The sequence below is a fragment of the Gopherus evgoodei genome, chromosome 2 (genome assembly GCF_007399415.2).
Source record: "Gopherus evgoodei ecotype Sinaloan lineage chromosome 2, rGopEvg1_v1.p, whole genome shotgun sequence".
In the NCBI taxonomy this organism is placed as follows: domain Eukaryota; kingdom Metazoa; phylum Chordata; order Testudines; family Testudinidae; genus Gopherus; species Gopherus evgoodei.
This window is the reverse complement of record NC_044323.1, coordinates 56,803,033-56,824,717: the sequence shown is the minus strand read 5'-3', so window position 1 is coordinate 56,824,717 and position 21,685 is coordinate 56,803,033. Positions and strand designations below refer to the sequence as shown.

The window sequence follows — 21,685 nt, the reverse complement described above, 5'->3', positions numbered from 1 at the left end:
ACCCAAAAAATTAGAGTGTTTTGGGGCACTCTGGTCCCCCTGAAAAACCTTCCCTGGGGACCCCAAGACCCAAATCCCTTGAGTCTCACAACAAAGGGAAATAATCCTTTTTCCCTTCCCTCCTCCAAGTGCTCCTGGAGAGATACACAGAAGCAACCTCTGTGAATCTAAGCAGAAGGAGTCCACCCTCTGTAATTCCAATCCTGGAAACAAAAGTACTTTCCTCTTCACCTAGAAGGAATGCAAAATCAGACTTCCCCCTGACTTCTTCCTCCCACCAATTCCCTGGTGAGCTGCAGACCCAATTCCCTGAAGTTCCCCACTAACGAAAAACTCCAACAGGTCTTAAAAGAAAGCTTTATATAAAAAGAAAGAAAATACATACAAATGGTCTCTCTGTATTAAGGTGACAAATACAGGGTCAATTGCTTAAAAGAAATATGAATAAACAGCCTTATTCAAAAAGAATACAATTCACAGCACTCCAGCAACTATAGACATGTAAATACCAAAGAAAAGAAATCATATAACTCACTATTTGATCTCTTTGTCCTTACAACTTGGAAACAGAAGATTAGAAAACAGAAATCACTTCTCAAAGCTGAGAGAAAAGCAGGCAGACAGACAAAGACTCAGACACAAACTTCCCTCCACACAGAGTTGAAAAAAAATCCTGTTTCCTGATTGGTCCTCTGGACAGGTGCTTCAGGTGAAAGAGACATTAAAAGACGGTTACTCACCTTTGTAACTGTTGTTCTTCGAGATGTGTTGCTCACATCCATTCCAGTTAGGTGTGCGCGCCGCGCGTGCACGCTCGTCGGAAACTTTTTACTCTAGCAACTCCAGTGGGCCGGCAGGTCGCCCCCTAGAGTGGCGCCGCCATGGTGCTCAATATATACCCCTGCCGGCCCACCCGCTCCTCAGTTCCTTCTTGCCGGCTACTCCGACAGTGGGGAAGGAGGGCGGGTGTGGAATGGATGTGAGCAACACATCTCGAAGAACAACAGTTACAAAGGTGAGTAACCGTCTTTTCTTCTTCGAGTGATTGCTCACATCCATTCCAGTTAGGTGAATCCCAAGCCATACCTAGGCGGTGGGGTCGGAGTGAGAAGTCGCGGCATGGAGCACTGCAGATCCGAAGGCCGCATCCTCTCTTGACTGCTGGACCAGGGCGTAGTGGGAAGCAAAGGTGTGGACCGATGACCAGGTCGCTGCCCGACAGATTTCCTGGATGGGCACACAGGCGAGGAAAGCCAGCGACGACGCCTGCGCCCTGGTAGAATGCGCAGTCACACGGCCCGTAGGAACATGGGCCAGCTCATAGCAGGTCCTGATACAGGAAGTTACCCATGAGGATAACCTCTGCGCAGAAATGGGAAGCCCCTTCATGCGGTCCGCTACTGCCACGAATAGCTGGGGGATTTGCGGAACGGTTTGGACCTCTCCACATAGAACGCGAGAGCCCTACGGACGTCAAGCGAGTGGAGCTGTTGCTCCCTGCCTGAAGAGTGAGGTTTTGGGAAAAAAACCGGGAGGAATATCTCTTGGTTGACGTGGAAGGCTGAGACCACCTTAGGGAGAAAGGCAGGGTGTGGCCTCAGCTACACCTTATCTTTATGGAAGACTGTATACGGGGGGTCTACCGTGAGAGCCCGGAGTTCCGACACCCGTCTAGCTGAGGTGATAGCTACTAGAAAGGCAGTCTTCCAAGAAAGATAGAGTAGGGAGCAAGTAGCTAACGGCTCGAAAGGGGGCCCCATGAGCCGAGACAACACCAAGTTAAGATCCCAGGTCGGGGCAGGGAGTCGGACGTTAGGGTATAGACGTTCCAACCCCTTAAGGAATCTAGACACCGTTGGGTGAGAGAAAACGGAGCGGCCATCCCCACCCGGGTGAAAGGTGGAGATAGCCGCCAGGTGGACCCGCAGGGACGATATCGCCAGGCCCTGTTGTTTGAGGGACCAAATATAGTCCAAAATATTGGCCACCGAAACTTCCATCGGGTGGAGACCTTTCTCCACGCACCAACAGGAGAAACGCTTCCACTTGGCCGAGTATGTCGCTCTAGTGGAAGGCTTCCTGCTGCCCAAGAGTACCTCCCGTACCGGGGTGGAGCAGCGTAACTCAGAACTGGTCAGCCACGCAGGAGCCACGCTGCTAGGTGCAGCGACTGGAGGTCTGGGTGACAGAGAGTTCCGTGTTCCTGGGTGATCAGGTCCGGGTGAAGGGGCAGGGGAACTGGGTCGGCTATGGCCAGGTCCAGCAACATGGGGTACCAATGCTGTCTGGGCCACGCCGGGGCTACCATGATCACGCAGGCCCTGTCCCTGCGCACCTTCAGAAGGACCCTGTGGACCAGCGGGAAAGGGGGGAACGCGTAGAACAAGTGGGTTGTCCACGGAATAAGGAAGGTGTCCGCTATAGACCCGGGTTCCCGGCCCTGAAAAGAGCAGAACGCCTGGCATTTCCTGTTCCCCCCCGGACGCAAAGAGGTCCACACGGGGACAACCCCACCTCTGGAAGATCGAGAGGGCGACGTCCGGGCGAAGGAACCACTCGTGGGAGAGGAAGGATCTGCTCAGGCGGTCCGCCAGCGTGTTCCGCACTCCGGGGAGGAAGGAAGCCGTGAGGTGAATGGAGTGGGCTATACAAAAGTCCCAGAGTCGCATCGCCTCATGACATAGGGGAGAGGATCTGGTGCCGCCCTGCTTGTTGATATAGTACATGGTCGTCGTGTTGTCGGTAAATACCGTGACACAACGACCCTGAAGCTGGTGACAGAACGTTTGACAAGCAAGGCAGACCGCTCTCAACTCCCGCATGTTGATGTGCAGCTTCACCTCCTGTGGGGACCACAGGCCCTGTGTTCTCAGGGTTCCCAGGTGGGCCCCCCAGCCGACATCTGAGGCATCCATCATAAGGGACACCGAGGGCTGGGGCGGGTGGAATGGGAGCCCCGCACACACTACGGACTGGTCTAGCCACCAGCTGAGAGAATCCAACACCCCCTGGGGGATAGTGATCAGCATGTCTAGTGGTTCCCTTGCCGGCCGGTAGTGTGCGATGAGCCACGACTGGAGGGGCCTCATGCGGAGCCGAGCGTAACCGGTCACAAATGTGCATGCTGCCATGTGGCCTAACAGGGTTAGACATGTCCGTATCGATGTCAAGGGGGCTGCCCGCAAGCGCTGAACGATCGCCGACAACGCCTGGAACCTTGGCAACGGCAGAAGGGCCCTGGCCACGGTGGAGTCCAGGGTGGCCCCAATGAACTCCACTCTCTGCGAGGGGAGCAGGGTGGACTTGCCCACGTTGATCATGAGGCCCAAGGTAGCAAACAGGCCGGTGATCCTGCGGACGTGGCTGCAAACCTGTAGCTCCGATGTGCCCCGAATTAACCAATCGTCTAGGTAAGGGAACACGTGGATACGACTGCGCCGAAGATGTGCCACAACGACGGCCATGCATTTTGTGAATACCCTCGGAGCTGTAGAAAGGCCAAATGGGAGGACTGCAAATTGGTAGTGAAGGCGGCCTACCACGAATCGAAGGAATCGTCTGTGGTGTGGCCATATGGCAATATGAAAATAGGCGTCCTGCATGTCGAGGGCGGCATACCAGTCTCCCAGATCCAGGGATGGAATAATGGTCCCCAGGGACACCATGCGGAACTTCAACTTCGCTAGGTACTTGTTGAGCTCTCGCAGGTCGAGGATGGGCCTGAGGCCTCCCTTGGCCTTGGGGATCAGAAAGTAGCGGGAATAAAACCCCTTGCCTTTCTCGTTTTCCGGAACCGCCTCTATAGCTCCTTTGTCGAGGAGCGTCTGTACCTCCTGCCGAAGGAACTGCTCGTGAGAGGAGTCCCTGAAGAGGGACAAGGAAGGGGGGCGGGAGGGAGGAAATGATACAAACTGCAGGCGGTATCCCGTCTGCACCGTGCGTAAGACCCAGCGATCGGATGTTATTTGGGTCCACGCCTGGAGGAAAAACGAAAGGCGGTTGGAAAATGGGGGGAAAGGATCCGTGGGGGAAACTGGTACTGCGCCCTCGGGCGCACCTTCAAAACGAAGGTTTGGGCCCAGGCGGGGGCTTGGAGGAGGTTTGATTTTGCCCCCCTTGGTTCCCCGACTGTCTACGCCTTCCATTCCTGCCGCGGCGCCTATTAAGGTCCTGCCGCTGGCGGAACTGGGGGTATGGCCTACGCCGCTGCTGCTGTTGCGGCCGGAAGGGTCTGCGCTGCGTCTCCGGCATGTGCATCCCGAGGGAGCGCATAATGACCCAATTGTCTTTAAGACTTTTCAGTCTGGGGTCCGTCTTTTCTGAGAACAGGCCCTGGCCTTCGAACGGGAGGTCCTGGATGGTGTATCGGAGCTCCAGTGGAAGGCCAGAAACCTGAAGCCAGGAGATGCGGTGCATCGTTACCCCCGAGGCGAGGGTACGGGCAGCCGAGTCTGCAGCGTCCAAAGAGGCCTGTAACGAGGTTCGTGCAACCTTCTTGCCCTCGTCAAGAATCGCCGCGAATTCTTGACGAGCCTCCTGTGGCAGCAGCTCTTTAAACTTGTCCGCTGCCACCCATGAGTTAAAAGCGTAGCGGCTAAGAAGGGCTTGCTGATTTGAAACCCTGAGCTGGAGGGCCCCAGCCGAATAGACCTTGCGGCCGAGGAGGTCCATACGCCTGGCCTCCTTGGATTTGGGGGCTGGGGCTTCCTGTCCGTGGCGCTCCCTCTCGTTCACCGACTGCACCACCAGGGAACATGGTGTCGGGTGAACATGGAGGTACTCATAGCCCTTGGAGGGGGCCATGTACTTCCTTTCGACGCCCCTCGCCGTAGGGGGGATGGAGGCCAGTGACTGCCAGATTGTATTGGCGTTGGCCTGGATCGTCCTAATGAAGGGTAGGGCGACCCTGGTGGGAGCATTGGAGGAGAGGATGCTGACGACGGGGTCCTCGATCTCAGAGACCTCCTCGGCTTGCAGGCTCAGATTCTGTGCTACTCGCCTAAGGAGGTCCTGGTGTGCCCTGAGATCTAGCGGAGGAGGGCTATTGGAGGAAGTGCCAGCCACCGCTTCGTCAGGAGAGGAGGATGAGGAGACTCCTGGCAAGAAAGTGTCCAGCAGGGGGGTCCGCCTCAGCCCTCGCCTCTGGCTCAGGAGCAAGACCAGGGTCTTGCTGCTTCGATCCTTCCTCTCCATCCGGGGAGGGAGGGGGGCGAGACAACGACGCCTCCGGCACCCTGTGCTCCGCCGTTGCAGGCCTAGGAAGAAGCTGTTGGGGGCCCTGGGCTTGATGGTACGCCCAGGGTGTCCAAAACCCTCACTGCTGCGGACCCTGATCCTGTTGCGGAGAGTCCTGGAATAGAGCCGCTTGTCTGTCGGTGCCCAGCGCATATACGCTGTCCGCTTGTGATGACACCGACGGCTGTCTAGAAGGCCATGGTGGGGCCGACCGCGGCTGGTAAGAGTCTCCGCGGTCCAGCACCGAAGATGTTCTCGGTGCCGGGGATTGGTACCGGGAGTCATACTGGCGCCGGGATCGGGACCGAGTTCTGTCTCGGTGCCGGGATCTGGACTGGTACCGGCCGCTGCTTCGGTGCCGGGATCGGGACCTGCCACCGACGCGGTGCCGGGAGGTCGACCGGGACCGGGACCTGCCACCAGCTCGGTGCCGGGAGGTCGACCGGTGCGCTGAACGACGGCGAGACTGGCTCCTAGAGTCACGGTGCCGGTATCGGCGGCTGGAACCAGACCGTGACCGTCTGGAGGTCGATCGGTGCCGCGAGTACGACCGGTACCGCTGAGGGGAGCGGTGCCGGGACTGCGAGCGGCGTCGGGATCTCGAGCGACCGTGGCGTCGGGACCTCGATCGCGAGCGTGAGTCCCGAGACGGCGCCGGGACCAACAGCTCAACCCCAGATCTTATGGGGGAGCTCAGCGGTACCGGACTCGACCGACCCACCGGGCCCGGAGTCGACGGTGCCGGTAGCGCCACGGCAGATGTCGATGCCGGGCGTTCCATTCGAGTCTGCCTGGCTGGAGTTGCAGACTTTGATGGTCTTGTTTCTGCACCCGGTGCCGGGGAAGGTCGGTGCCGGGGAGTCTTTCCGGTGCCGGTGCGATCCGGTGCCGGCGTAGAGATCACGGCCTGCGAAGCTGCCGGGTCAAGTGCCGCTTCCATTAGGAGAGTCCTGAGTCTCTGGTCTCTCTCCTCCTTTGTTCTGGGCTTAAAAGCCTTGCAAATGCGGCACTTGTCCGACCTGTGCGATTCCCCCAGGCACTTTAGACACGCGTCGTGAGGGTCGCTGGTTGGCATAGGCTTTTTACAGGCCGCACATTGCTTAAAGCCCGGCGAACCAGGCATGAGCCCGGTGCCGGGTGCCGGGAAGGGCTACAGCCCAGACTGGCTAACAACTATGTACAATATTATCTACATTACAAACTAATTAACTAACTATACTTAACCACTAACTAACAATGGTAGTAACAACGGTAGTAACAAGGAGAGCTAGGGATGTGGAGGACAGCAAAGCCGCGCTCCAAAGTTCCAACGACCGACACGGCGGTAAGAAGGAACTGAGAAGTGGGTGGGCCGGCAGGGGTATATATTGAGCGCCATGGCGGCGCCACTCTAGGGGGCGACCTGCCAGCCCACTGGAGTTGCTAGGGTAAAAAGTTTCCGACGAGCGTGCACGCACGGCGCGCACACCTAACTGGAATGGATGTGAGCAATCACTCGAAGAAGAACCCTTAGCTATCTGTTTATGACAACCACACAGAGGATTTGCTTTGAGTCTAGGCTGGGTCATGGTTAGTTGTTTTATATCTCTAATATGATGAAAATAGCATAACAGTGAGTATTTCAAATACAGTTTTCAGATGCTATTGCAAAAAGTCTATCTGCCACTGCTTCATCTTGCGATCCAACTGTCACTTTTATAGTATAGACAGTGGTGAAATAATTGCATTCCTAGACACAAGTGGAACTACAAACTTTTACTTTTTTATTTTGCAAGAGTCTCTAATAGAAAAAATCTATTTTATAAGGAGGCATTTAATATACTTAGCACTAGAGTGGGAAAAACCAACAGGAAAAAATTATTCCACGTCTTCCCTGAACCTTCTCCCATTTTAAAAACCAAATCTTTTGAGGTTCTGAAATGTTTGAAATAATTTTCCCTTCAGTACCACCATTTCCAATCCTGCTCTCAGCCAGAAATTGGAAGTAATGAAGCTACCTTTGTAATATTTACATACATTGCATGATTAGATTTGATGGAGTGTGCCATCAAATTGTTCTTAAAGGCTTCCAAGCCTGCAAGCTGATCTGAGTAGGCAGATAATTAATGAGGCTCTGAACAGACACAAGGGTCCACTTACACATGTGAGATTGCACAGGTCAGGGAGGACTGTGTCTCTACTTGTCACCCCTTTGGGTGAAAGGATGGGGGATGGCTAACCAGTTTGCTGTAGAAATGATCAATGAAGAGCAGGGTCTAAGTGATTTACTACAGATGTCTAAGGGGATAGCAGGAAATTATTAAACATTACCTCCAATGAAGATTAAAAGAGAAGTACCTGTGGGTCACAAAGTTCTCAATTTAGCCTCTTACAGGAAAATTATCTTAAAATCCATCTCCCTAAGATAAGTTGCTGAAATAGCAGTAGTTGGGCTGTGGGGAACAGGAACTGTGAACAGCAGGATATGACAGGAACTGGGATATTTAACTAAAATGGGTCCAGATAGGAATATTAAATATTTCTTTTTCTAGTATAAACTTGTATGCAGCAGAAGGACATGTACAAAGAAAAAAGTGTTTATTTTGTAAATGACTAGATCAGTGGTTCTCAAACTTTTGAATACTGGTGATCCCTTTCACGTAGCAAGCCTTTGAGTGTGACCTCCTAATAAATTAAAAACACTTTTTAATATATTTAACACCATTATAAATGCTGAAGGCAAAGCGAGGTTTGGGGTGCAGGCTGACAGTCTGCAACCCCCCCACAGCCATGTAATAACCTCACAACCCCCTGAGGAGTACCGATCCCCAGTTTGACAACCCCTGGACTAGATTAATTTTGGTTATGTTTCATAACATTCTTTAGTATAAATGTAACCTTTGCTTTGTTTTAGCAGCCTGCCTCACAGATGGCAAATTACACTTACTTCGGGTATGATTCTCAGCACAATGAAGCATATCAGCTGCATGAATAAACTGATATCCTGTTCCTCTCATACACAGCTCTGCTTCAGTGTATCCCAGCACAATTCTTCCTCTGTAAGACAAGGAAAACAAATTGTAGCACTACTGGTGTATCAATGTACAGTATGAACACAGGAATTAATCAGTTAGGGCTAAACATTTCTGCTACAGCAGAGTATGTCATCAGCATTTACAATAAAGATTTTATGCAAGATTTTATGTGATCCTTCTTATAAAATTTAGCAAATACATCATGAGCCATACAGCCTTTATTATTTACCTAAGCTGACTTCAGAATACAGAAAAGCTTCCACAAAATGAAACTGGATTTCCAAAAATAGATATTTAAAGTTAAGCTCCTAATTCTGTATTTTGTTATTTATCAGCAAATAAGTGGGGTAATTTTCAGAATTACTGTGCAAGCAGTAGCTCCCATTTACTCTAACGGGACCCCTTGGTCTGCTTGGCACTTCTTTTTGTGTGCGTGCAAATCACGGCATGTCTTACTAGTAGGTGCTAAATATGGCATTAAACTTCCCCCCTAACATTTCCTTACTAGTTAGATAAGTTTTCTGGGCAATTTTCTCCATCTGTTCTAGCCAAGGGTGTATTCAAGAATATGCCACTTATGTTACTGAAGTGTCTGCAGATGTTCATAGTGTAATTAGGTGGTCTGTGAAGACAAGCTTCCCATTGAATCAGAGTCAGCAAAAGGAGGCTGGCACTGGGTGCTCTAGTTCTGCAGCACAGATGCCCATAATGTCTCTGAACCCCCTTTCCCTTAAAAAAAATAATTTAAGCATCTCCTTCCTCCAAGTATTAAAGACCTCTTCCATCTTCTGCATTTCATGCCAGCTGCCACTCACTTGAGCTGCTCAGTGTGAGTGCACACGAACGCCACTGTACTAAACGGAACACAAGAGTTGTGCTGGCAGTAGCACCATGCTCCATAGAAGTCAACAGGAGTCTGTAAGAGCCCTTGGTGGCCACAGCAGAATCAACAGGATATTATCAGGAATGGGGAGGAAGAATGGAAGAGGCAATAATTTTGAAGGAGCTGGGGGTATCTCCCAGAGAGTTAGACAGTGGAATGCTCAGTAGAAGGAAAGATTGCGAAGGAAGACATCTGGGGCGCAAATGGAAGATGCAAATAAAATGGGGAATCCAAAGAAAGGAAGATACAGTAGAAAGAAAAAGGGAAGAGATGTGGGTAACAAAAGGATGAGAGAAAATAAAGAAGGAAAGGAAAGGAAACAGACAAAATAAAGAAATGGTTTGTGAATAAAAAAGACAAGAAAAATGGGAGATGGAAGGTAAAACACTAATAAATACAAAAACAAAAATGGAAAGAGAAAGAGATGAAGATAGCAACCTCATGGCTAGTAAATTTTACTTCTCTTGTATATATTTATATCTACTTTTCTTTATTGGGACTAGTAGTAGTTGGGGGAACATAAGAAAAGCATACTCATATACTGACAGAAAGGGTGGAGGATTATCTGGCTGTACATTGTACACCATGGGTCCAGGGGAATCTGACCAGGATTACCCAATCATAAATGGGAGTGAAGATTTAAAGCACTGAGAACACTGAAAATCTGACCTCAGAAAGGGAAGGAGAAGGGAAAAAAATCGGGAGAGGCCAGAGGATTTTATCTTGTAGGAGAAATCAACTTAGTGGGCTTTTTTCCATGCTTGGGGCATGGTTGTGCTACGTTGATCTAGAAATCTAGTAGAGTTTATTTTTTTAAATGAACACAAAATAATGGTTTGGAAACTGGTCCAAAGCACTGTGCAAAACAGTTATTTCATGTGGTTAATGTCTGTATAATTTTGTTTCACTTATAGCTAATTTGCAACAAATCACATTTCCACAGTAGTTTACATCTATCTGAATTGAAAAGGTAGCTGTCTGTAGTGGAGGAGGAGAAGGAAGAGGAAGTGATGAGATGCTTTGATTTGGGTAAACTTGATTCTCATCAGTGGAGAGTATTCTAAATCATCCCTTCCAGGGGCTACTTTGATCCCTAATTCATAGAGATACTTCTGAAGAGCTATATTTTGTTTTGATAATGCTCAGGAGACAGGTATTATCAAAGTTTCTGAAGAGGATATCTGTAGACAGTACCGTTTCTATCTACAAGTGCTTTACATCTTCCAGCAGTGGAGGAGAAAAACCTAATGACAAAATATTACTTACCACCCCAATAGACAATAACCTCCAATGCTCACCTAAAAGTATCCATTTAAACACTTTAAATGTGCAGAGATCTATTTCAGCTGCTAGCGTTCAGGGAAATGTAACAAGCTATGTAGACGACCGTGTACCTACTTCGCATCACAGGCTATAGGTGTGAAATCCAGTTTGTGTTTAGTTCTGAAAATGAAGTTTTTGGTTCGTATCTCAAGGATGGATGGAGGCTGCAGTGGGGTAGCCACTGCAAACAAAGCCAGCTGAGGAGAGACAGGAGAGCCATCCTTTCCTTTCTTGTTCTGTCCATGAAGAAACTTTAATCGCCCTTGAAAATTCATGGCCTTCAGATGAGGAAAATATATAGTGATCACAGATTAGAGAAACATTTATGCATCAATTTATTTATTTAACACACTTCTCTGAAAAGTGGCACTTATTTAAGTTCCATCACATTCATGCTTCAGACCTTAATTAATATTAAAAAAAAATTAAAAAATAGAGAGAGTTATGCTGCTACACTTAGATTCCTGTCATTTAGAAATCTATTACCCCATAAACCCATCTCAAAAAGCAAACACAGAAAACCTGGTGCAAAACAGAACATCACTAGTAAACAAAAGCTGCATTGTTTTGAACTCTATGTAAGCGGAGATGGATTCACACAATCTTTTTTTATTCCTAGGCACCATTACCACCATTCTCTAGTTTTATATACTTTAGGCAATAGTGGAAACCTTTATATAAATTGTATACTCACCAAGAACCCAGATGAATTATCCAGGAGGCACCGCAATCTGCAGATGAAATTTCTTTCCATAAAGGAAGAATTCTCTGGAGGAAGCTGTTCTGGCTTATAATAGGCTGCTGGCTGTGAAAAGTCATTATCTCCTGCAGGAAAAGATTATTTATAAGGGTTATTTTTAGAGAAACACCTAGTGAAGGCTATCTATAACAAATGATCTTCCGCCCCATAAACAAAATCTCAGGTCATGACCTGAACATGAACAATGTAAACTGGAAACATCCTCAAGACCTACATTGACTGCACCACTAGAAATGGTTTAAATACCAGTTCTCCTGATAGGATTGTGTTTAACTGTTTACCATACTGTAGAATTGTGTCTAGCATTCCTTTTTTTAAGTTTATGATTCAGGTTTTGAAGCAGTCTTGAAAAATTAGATTTCTCCATGGACAGTATCCACACTGCCTTACGGGTAGGATTTTCAAAGGGAGTTTGGCAGTCAACTCCTATTTATTTTTCTTGGGCATCTAACTCCACTGAGTCCTTCTGAAAATCCTACAGCATTTCCTGTTGATGCCTAGTATTGCATTAGGAAATCACAACTCTCCAAGCATCTAACAAAATCCAACAGGAAAAGTGCCACAGATCAGCTGCTCTGTTCAGTTATGCATACTGCCACTTGTTAATTGTTTATTTTTATAGAAACATTCTCCTATTCATATATTGTGATGTCTCAATAGCAAGTGCAGAATACAGAAACGACAAAAGCAGCAAGATATCTTGTGTACAGTGCTGATCATGAAATCAGTGTGTAGTTCTATCCATCAGACGCATGTGCAACTTTAGGATGTGAAACTGAGGTGGTAAAACGATACTGTGTTGGCAATTTAGGATAACTATTTGCTGGTGAAGTGAAATTCAGGCATTAATTTATACTTCAACTGTTAAGGTCCAAGAAACATAATGCAAAAATGTTGCCTCAGTAACATGCAAACTGACCATATGATCTGCATGATTTTACACATTACAATTACTGTACTATGTCTGTACAATGTCAGTTAATGAAGTACTCTTCGCAGACAAAATATACACACACCAAACTGACCTACCAAAATAATTCATACGAACATGCGCAATTGAGAAAATTGCCACACAGTTTTCCCTGGGCGAGGGATAGCTCAGTGATTTGAGCACTGGCCTGCTAAACCCAGGGCTGAGAGTTCAATCCTTGAGGAGGCCATTTAGGAATCTGGGGCAAAAATCAGTACTAGTCCTGCTAGTGAAGGCAGGGGACTGGACTCAATGACCTTTCAAGGTCTCTTCCAGGTCTATGAGATAGGTATATCTCCATATATTATTATTATTTTCAGTTCGAACTATAAGATCTCTTATGCAGTATATACAGCATGGCTTTGGAGTTGTGCAAAGAGCTTGATTAAAATAATCAGGTGCGTGAAACTTACACAAAATTTGCCCTGGCATTTACTCTAACAGAAATTCAATAACTAGCAGTATCAATGAAAAACTACACGAAGTCAATTGAGGAAACTGATTTTGATGGTATAAAAAACCCCAACCATTAAATTCCAGATCTCAAGGAAGATCTAGTTGGTTGTTTCTCATATATCAAACATAATAAAGTAAATGAGTTGCACATTAGTTACAGTACCATTCTATTACACACTATTTTAGGAATAATTTTATACAGTCTTGAAACACTCTTCAGCAATACACATTTAACTATCCATGGTACAGCTGCACTCAAGAATGTCTGAAAGTTTCTTCTAACTTCCTTAGAAATAGAAAAGACCCAAACGTACACACTAGCACCGCTTTTTTGGATCCAGGGATCTAAAAGGTCATGAAACCTGGACTCTAAATTTCAAGGTGTTAAAAAACCCCTATAATTAACTATGAATGCCAAAAATGGCAATATGAACATTAACAACTCAGGTAATTCACAGAAACATTCTGTAACAGAAATCCACATAGCATAACCTGAATAGTATGGTCTGGGGTACTCAATTGCTGTCTTGTTCTTTCTTGGACTTAAACTTAATCTTAGTACTAACACAGCAGGCTCCCACCACAGCAGAGCTACATCTGAAATTTTTAACCATGTTTCATTATGGAAAACTCATTTTTATACTGTTTTCCTTACTGTCAGACCTACTATTTCCCCCTATGAAAACAACACAAAAAAAGAAAGTAAAAACAGCAAAATGGCATACATGGAATGTTTTCAATTTTTCCATATAAGAAGGAAATGTTATCAGCCATGAAAATATGTTAATAATCCAGATTACCACACTCTACACACAATTTACTATTTAAATGTGAACTGTTTGTACTACACTGAAAACTAACGGTTTCTAACATCAGAAACTAAATTTTCTGATTTACAGGTCCAATAAATGGATGGCTAGTTGAATTAACTTTCTTTCCATTCTGCCCTTAACTCCAATCATGCCTCACAATGGGTAAAATGTTTGTTTGGTGTCCATAGCACTTTTATCCCATTGGTCACTAAAAGTACAAATCAAGACAAATATATGTATATGAAATGATGGTATTAAAAATCATAAGTGAATTAAAATAGATAATGTGTTGTACCAATTATATTAGACCAGTAAAAACCAGCAGGATCTTATTAAAGGGGACAAGACAAAGATGCCACATTTATTATGATAACAATTTATGACTAATAACTAAAATCTTAATTCTTATACACACACATTATACCTATTACCTACACACACACACACACACACACACTCATCAGGTGTTCTGCAGCTGCTGCATAGTTACCAGTCCTGAAGATAGCTTAAGTTCATGGCTTGATTTTGCAGCTTGGGTTCGTAGCTTGTGGCAGCTAACTGGCCAGGAAAGCTGGGCACAAGGCTGAGCTGGATCTCTGTTGGGCAGGCACCGATGTTCTTCCATGTTGGCAGCAGAATGTTACCCAGAGTCTCTCATCTCACCCTTCTTTTTTATAGGCTTTTAGTTTGGATTCAAAGTCTATAGGTCTTGCTGTGTCACGCTGCCTCTGGGTTTAGATTGATCACCCATCAATTGCAGGCGTGACTTTCAGCCTTGGACCTGGCTTTGATCTTCCTTCTGTTGTTCTGTTGTCCTTTTCTTTTTAGGGTGGATGCTTCTTACTTTGTTTAGGGCTGTTGTCTAGGTCTTCAGCCGTTGGTATTTGAACTTTATCTCATCAGGACAGGCTGGGGCTGGAAGTTGATTCCATCATTCATACGTACCTTATTCACACATCTAAACTAAACTAATAAGATTACAGCACGGTTTGCAAAAATGAAGGTTGGAGGAAGCTTTTACAAAATGGAGTGAGTGTTTTAAAATGGGGTTTGAATTACAATATGGAACAGAAGTTACCGTGTAGGCAAGTGTAGTGAATGGTGAACAGAAGTTACATTAATAAAGTGAACAATTAAAAACAATTTCATTTATCAGTTCTACAAATGCTTTCACTAACATTTCAGGGTCCTTGTGATCATAAATGTGACCTTTGTTATGTATCTGAATTAAGTAATAATAAAAAAAACCTGGGAGCCAAAAGCTGTATTTTCCCAATTTACAAGTAATTTAGTGTGAAAACAAAGTTTAACAGTTTTAAGTAAACTAGAAACATACTGCATAGCACTAATATTCCTGCTCTGTTCTTGCATTACTTCCACCATTCAGGTGAAAACTGATGCCGAGTTAAGTTACTGTCTTACCTTTTCACACAACATTATTTTCACACATTATTTATAAATTGCTCTGCGCTGTTAAAAGACATTTTTAATCTTGGAATGCTTTTTCACTCTAGAGTAAACCACTCTATACAAATATGTCTTCTGACAACAGCTGTTTGCTAAAGTAAGTCCCAATACTAAATCAAAAGACATGTTCATTGTAGTATGTTTTCAGCTAGATCTGGGTCAATTTACATATCTGGTATAAACACTATAAAAACATAGTTGAGTCACAAACTGTTTTGTACTAGGAAGACCAACAACTGCGAAGGATACTGAGCTTTAAATGAGCCAAGACACCAGGTTAAGGATATTTGGTCTTTTCCTACCTAGTTTAGTGGACATTTACCTTATTAAATATTGAAGTATGCCATCTGTCTGCAATTTAAGACAGTTCAAGAGAAACTGTAAAATTTTAAATCAAATTTCCTTATGTAGGTAGATTGACCATAATATGGATTATTCCTTGTTTGGTGTATTCAAAGTAGAAATAATTCAATGATAAAAAGGAAGATGGGGCCTGGCCCACATATGTATAAAATTACAGTGCCATAATGCACTTATCCAAAATGTTTTCAACCTAATAAAGGTCTTCTGTCCTCTATGGATATAAAATGCCTTGCCCTCTTTGTCATGCAGTTTCAATCGTGAAGGCCCAAATACCATTTTCATTGCTATAAGAAGCGCAGTATGAAAGCCTTATTATCAGAGGGGTAACCGTGTTAGTCTGGATCTGTAAAAGCAGCAAAGAATCCTGTGGCACCTTATAGACTAACAGACGTTTTGGAGCATGAGCTTTCGTGGGTGAATACCAACTTCGTCGGATGCATCCGACGAAGTTGGTATTCACCCCCGAAAGCTCATGCTCCAAAACGTCTGTTAGTCTATAAGGTGCCACAGGATTCTTTGAAAGCCTTATTAAAGCTCAATCTAAGAGTACCAATGAAGTTAGTATATATGATAATTCAAATACAACTTTTGGATGGTTTTCCAAATAATGTAAATTGTAAAAATGTTAGCACCAAAAAAGTATTTCCAAACATGGCTTAGCAGGGGGTTGGACTAGATGACAACCTGAAGTCTCTTCCAACCCTAACCTTCTATGATTCTATGAAACTACATGGTTACCTGGATACTGACTAGTTTGGTGGCTTCAGTTAATTTGTTATTACAGGAAGCCAGCCATAAAGGCATCTCTCCCAGTCCCTATAGATAAGATATATATTACAATTGCTTCTCAATCCAAAAGATCAAATTGGCACCTACCTCATAAAGTCAATTAGGATAGTCTCTGGTTTTAAGGGCCATCCCTCTTGCGTATTCAGCTACCTTTTGTTCTTTTGCCTGCTCCTACCCAGGAGGAGGTATACATGAGAGAGACTTCATATATGAACGGGGAATAAAAAGCCACTCTTCCACAGCCACCAATGCACTTTTCCAGTGCAAAGATGTGACAAATGCACCCCTTCAGCCATCACAGAAGAGGGCCAAAAGTGCTGAAAAGATATGTCACACAATTTAAATGACGTCCTGACTGAGCTAACAAATTTGATGTCAAGCTTGAAATCAGGAGAGGATGTGTAATAAATGCATAATTTCATGGAAGGGACACCACTTCATTCAAAGAGACATGATCAAGACCTTTCCTCCCTCCTGACAGAGATGTTTAGATAAATTGATTGGTTGTTGCATGTGTTTGTATCTTCAGTTCAGGAAATAAAACTCACATCTGGGCACTTTTAGAAACATAATATCCATCCTAGGCATCACATTAATTTCACCCTAATTAATGAGTAGCAAGGCTTGGGATTTGTGCTCAAAATAGTATTTTCCACCTGTAATTTTTCATTTAAAGTGAAACTAAAATCTTATTTATTCAAGAGTCATGTGTGAAATGCTATAAATGGTTATCTAAAATGAGAATTTATGATTTAGAATACAAATACATAAAAGGCAACTGTAAGCTAGCTGATTGCATTCTCACCTTGTGTTCTCTGTGCAGAATCTGTCAGTTGTGCAGGGTTTAATGCCCAATGAAGCTGACGCTGAAACTCAGGTCTGTCTTCCGTATGAATCAATTCAAATACACTCTGGTGTATAATATCAGACTACATACAAAAAGGAAAAAAGTTGAGAGAGGTAGACATCTCTGATGACAGTACCAAAGTCATATTACTGACTTCAATTACATGACTGGTTGCTGAACTGGATATTACAATCCATCTCACTAGAGATACAATAATATAAGTTTGTATTTAAGAAGAACAAGTTTCATGAAATCATTTGTAAATGCTCATAAAAGAATCCAGTCGTGCCCATTAGAACTGAATTCCTTCCTGTTATAATTTGGTTTTCTTCTGACAAAAGCTCAGCGTCTCTTAATTTATCAAGGTTTTATTTTTCACTCTTCATTGTCCATGACAGCCTAACAGAAATGTAAAAATAAGAAAACAGCTTTGCCATATACAGAAATGAGAATGACAATGTCTCTCTTAAAAAAAAAAAAGGAGATAAAGATAAAATGGATTTTTTTTTTAAAGCACACTCCAGTTTATATAGGAGCAAAGTAAGTACAGTGCCAATCAGAACTTGAACATAGTTGTTCTAGCAGACAAGGTTCCAAAGAAACTCACAAATAAAAGACAAAGTATAAACTCTGAACGTTGGTTCTGTTTGCCTGAAATCTTTCCCTATCTAAGGTCCATTTATATCTTTAATTATTAAACTGCCTTATCATCTGCAGTAATGGTGCTTAGGAACGGGACGTGAGCCAAAAATTAAGAACTTCCTGCATCAGTGGTTGAACGAATTGAAGGAAAACTTTTCAAAGCTAAGAAAAGAATTTCAAAAGCAGGATCAGTAAATTAAGATAAATTTCTGTGCTGAAGGTTCTCTTAGAAAAAATTTGCTTTCTGTAGTATCAGTCATTATATTAACTCACAATATCTAAATAACAAGGACATAAGGAATATAATAAGATGGTTTTGGCAGAAGCAACGGTTTAGCTTAACCTCGTTAGTTCTTTGCTTTATCAATGGTTTATTAAAAAAAGTCAATTACCAGAAAAACTGCCAGAAATACTAATTTTAAATCTTAATGCAAGTTTTAAGCTTTACTTTTCATTCTATAAGAAAGGCAAACTTGACATTTTGCAGTTACAATGTGCATTTCATACCTACGTTGTTTTTCCAACTTTTCTTATTTTTCAACAAAGATGTGTAACTTGAAAAAAATATATATTTTGTTTGGAGCATTTTCTTTTAAACTAAAATTCCCAATGCCCTTATCTGTTGGCTAAGAAGATAAAAGTTAAGAGGAGATTCTATTAGGTCTAACAGCAACTACATATATCACTATCTAGCATATATATCTAGCACCCAGAAAGACAAATCTGTATTAATCCCAGGTGGTGAAGAGGTTAAGTACAACTGTACCTTCCAGATATCAGTATGATCATTTTCCACTAAACAGGAATTTATTTTTTTTTTAATATTCTGCAGCACAACATAATTTGTTTGGCTTATATATTAACTGATATTATCATTAAACAAAAACTCAGTTCCTTCATTTACACAGTGAGTTATTTACAAAAAAGGTACTATACTTGAAGAAAAACAAATGCAAAAGGAACTAAAAAAAATTAGTAAGCTAACCCAATACATACAGTAATTAAACTAACCTTAAAGCATATGTAGTTCATTTTTTAAGAAAAGTTTCTATTAAAATTACCTTTCTAGTGAATGATGTACCATTCTGCACCGTAAATGGTGCAGCATTTCCATATGATTTCAAACATTTGTTCCAGCACAGACAATTTAACTGTGAAAGTTCCCTGACTTCCTTAACACAACGTTGGGAAAATATTCCTATTTTGCTTGGTGCAAGACCCTTTCTCTACTATATCAGCTAATACTAAAGAAGTATAGTACCAAAGTAATCCAACTCAAAATATTTAACTGAGATTATTTTCTATGTAAATTATCGAAGACTAAATATAAGCATTGAAACCTTAGGAAATCATTAATTAAAATCTTCTAGAAATCAATAAAAACTTGTCAGGGCGGGGGAAGAAGTAAGGGTGTGGGGGGGAAAAAAGAAAAAAAGACATACTTGCTGGAACCCCAGATAGTCCTGGATGGTTGAAGAGGCATAAAAGACTAGAGCATCTGCTGTAACAACCAGCACAAAGCCATTTAAAGCCTGGAAAGAAAAAACACCAAAATCGGTTAGCTTGAAAGACAGAATTCCAGATTAAATAGCATTTCTATAGATCCCAGTGTTTCTATAAGCCTACTGGCTGGTTCAGCACCTCCAGCTTTAGTCTGAATTGCAATGCATCACTTTAAAAGAAATAAAAAATTACCCCATTTACACTGTTAGACAATTAAGTCCTGTACTTTACAAAGGTATGCAATGCTGTATAATACAATCTGAATCTGAAAGAAAAGATTTTAAATAAAATCCTAAGTACACATTTCTGCATACTGACTTTTAAACCATCCCTCTCCAACCACATAACACTACCACCTAGTTCCTATCTACCACTGTTTATTATTGTGCAAAATAATAATGCACAGATGTGCTTTTATAAACTGAGAGGACTTGGTACTATAACAATGAACTATAGTTAAGGATGAAAATATTTATCAAATAACTTCAGAGTGGAAAACTAATAGGCCACTCTAATTTCAAAAGAAAATAAATGCCTGAAAGCCAGGAAATTAACTTACTGTAAGTTACATCTTAAAGCCTCAGATATTCAAAAGTCCATAAATGCAGGATTAAGATAATCAAGTCACCTCTAACTCTGTCCATAGATCCCTCCTACCTTACATCACAAATCACAAGACAGTCATACCTCTACAGATCATGAACTGATAATGAGTCATTCACCCCAAATAGGTATATGGTAAGTGTAAATTAATTTGTAAAAGGTTAGTTGAGATACTATACTTATATTCTACATACTGAGTTTAATTAATTTCTGATGAAACACTACTGAGGAAAAACACTACAGTAAGTCCTATTAAGTCATTTACACCAAGGATGAATTTTGTCTTGATGTTTATTACAGAAAAAAAGTCCTAATAATAGAAGAAATAAGGGAATAACGTAGGGTTAGCTCAGATTGCATAATAGATTCTCAATTTTAAGTACATAACAGATAAACATCTTTAAAAATTACCTTTTACTTATTTATAGGCTTGTCCACCCCACACTATAATTATCATAATGAATGGGGACTTAAATACATTAAAAAAACCCACACATTATCACAGACTTTAACCCCAAAAGGGAAAGCACAAAGAGATTTCATGAAGTTTACTAGTAACTTCTCTATTGCTACCGATTTTTTGTTGAAGATGTTGAGTTATAATGGTAATGAGCAGTACTCCAAAACCAATATAGATCTAGTCACAACACCATTCTCCCAACCAATATGTGGTGCAAATGGAACTCTAGCAAGGCTTAGATAACCCAAACCGTTTGCACAATTAATGGATAAAATACCATGTGCAGTACAAAATGGAACCAAATCTATTTTACTTATAGTGCATACAAGCCTTAAATGGAGAGGCAAGTAAGTCATCAAGCTCTATATGATTAAAAAAGCATTTTGCAGATCATTTAAAATATGCAGCTGAAAATCTCTCTACTAGCAGTCGCTGCAAGCAAACAATGTTTTTAAAGAGAATTTTCCCTTTATGAAGAACTAGACAAAGTGGCTCCTTATTTAAAGTCATGCAAAGGGTATTTATCAGAGCTCACAATCAATATGGTTCACAGCGATTGTTGTGACAGCAAACAGAACATTTGTGACTTGGCAGCTCATCTAAAAGGTGCTGATTTACTTTCATGGATTCCAGTCAAGATTTTAACAAAAGGCTGTCTCAAGGGACTGTACCAAGTGTGTTTTGCCATTTAATTACCATAGTTGGATTTAGAGTTAGATTTTGACAGTGTGTTCAAATAAACACATTTCAAAATCTTGTTTAGTGTGAAAAATTAATATTTACAACTTCTAGATCACAAAGTAAATGAATGATAAGATACTGTCATGTTTACAAACTAAAATAAGAAAATGAATCTCATTACAAAGAATTACTCACCACGCCCACACATTTGTGGTCCTTGGCACAACTGTTATTTCATAAATTCTCCCTCTTAGGATACAGTTACTACTTCAATTTGTTCTTCCCATTACCGAGGTTTAATAAGATCAGGTTAAATAGTCCATTAAATTACCTTTTTGAAGACTCTTTGAGCACCTTACATTTAAAAAAAAATTCAGAAATATCACATTTATGGAGCTGTGTAAAAACTTTTTAAAAAATGAAGTGCCCTCCACCTATAAACAGGATATTATAGTTCTAATCCTGGAAGAATAAGTGACAGTACGAGTTAAAGAGAATACAGAGTTAAATTAATAGTATAGCCAATACAAGAGGTCTGCAGATCTCATAGCTGACTAAATGACATGAAGTAGTTACGTAAAGTGCCGGGTTTTGTTAAAAGATAATATAAATTAAAAGTGAACACAGTGCAAAAATGTCATGGCCTTTGTCTGGGTGCTCTTTTGATTCGACTTATACAGTACACCTAAAGTTAAAAAAATGCTGTAAACTGTATAGTGATTAAATTCTGGCCCAGCAGCTGAAATTAGTTTCTATACCTTTTCATCCAAAAGTCAAAGATTCTCTGCTTATTGTAATATGAAGAGGCCATCTCTCCAGTCTGGAGCAACGTATTTTATAGGGGTTCTGATGCTTAGTTCAGAGAGAAATGGCTGTC

General features: G+C 42.7%; 1 protein-coding gene across 2 annotated transcripts in view; it reads right to left on the bottom strand.

The window, feature by feature from the left end:
* The window catches only part of AHR (aryl hydrocarbon receptor), a 98,509-nt gene that overhangs the window by 14,907 nt on the left and 61,917 nt on the right, over positions 1-21,685 (bottom strand). For both annotated transcript variants that reach the window (XM_030550712.1, XM_030550713.1), the window contains 5 exons: positions 19,004-19,093; positions 16,878-17,001; positions 11,150-11,280; positions 10,531-10,733; positions 8,162-8,271 (listed from right to left, as the gene is read on the bottom strand). In XM_030550712.1, coding sequence (XP_030406572.1) covers positions 8,162-8,271; positions 10,531-10,733; positions 11,150-11,280; positions 16,878-17,001; positions 19,004-19,093 — 658 coding nt within the window. The remainder of the gene's footprint in view (positions 1-8,161; positions 8,272-10,530; positions 10,734-11,149; positions 11,281-16,877; positions 17,002-19,003; positions 19,094-21,685) is intronic.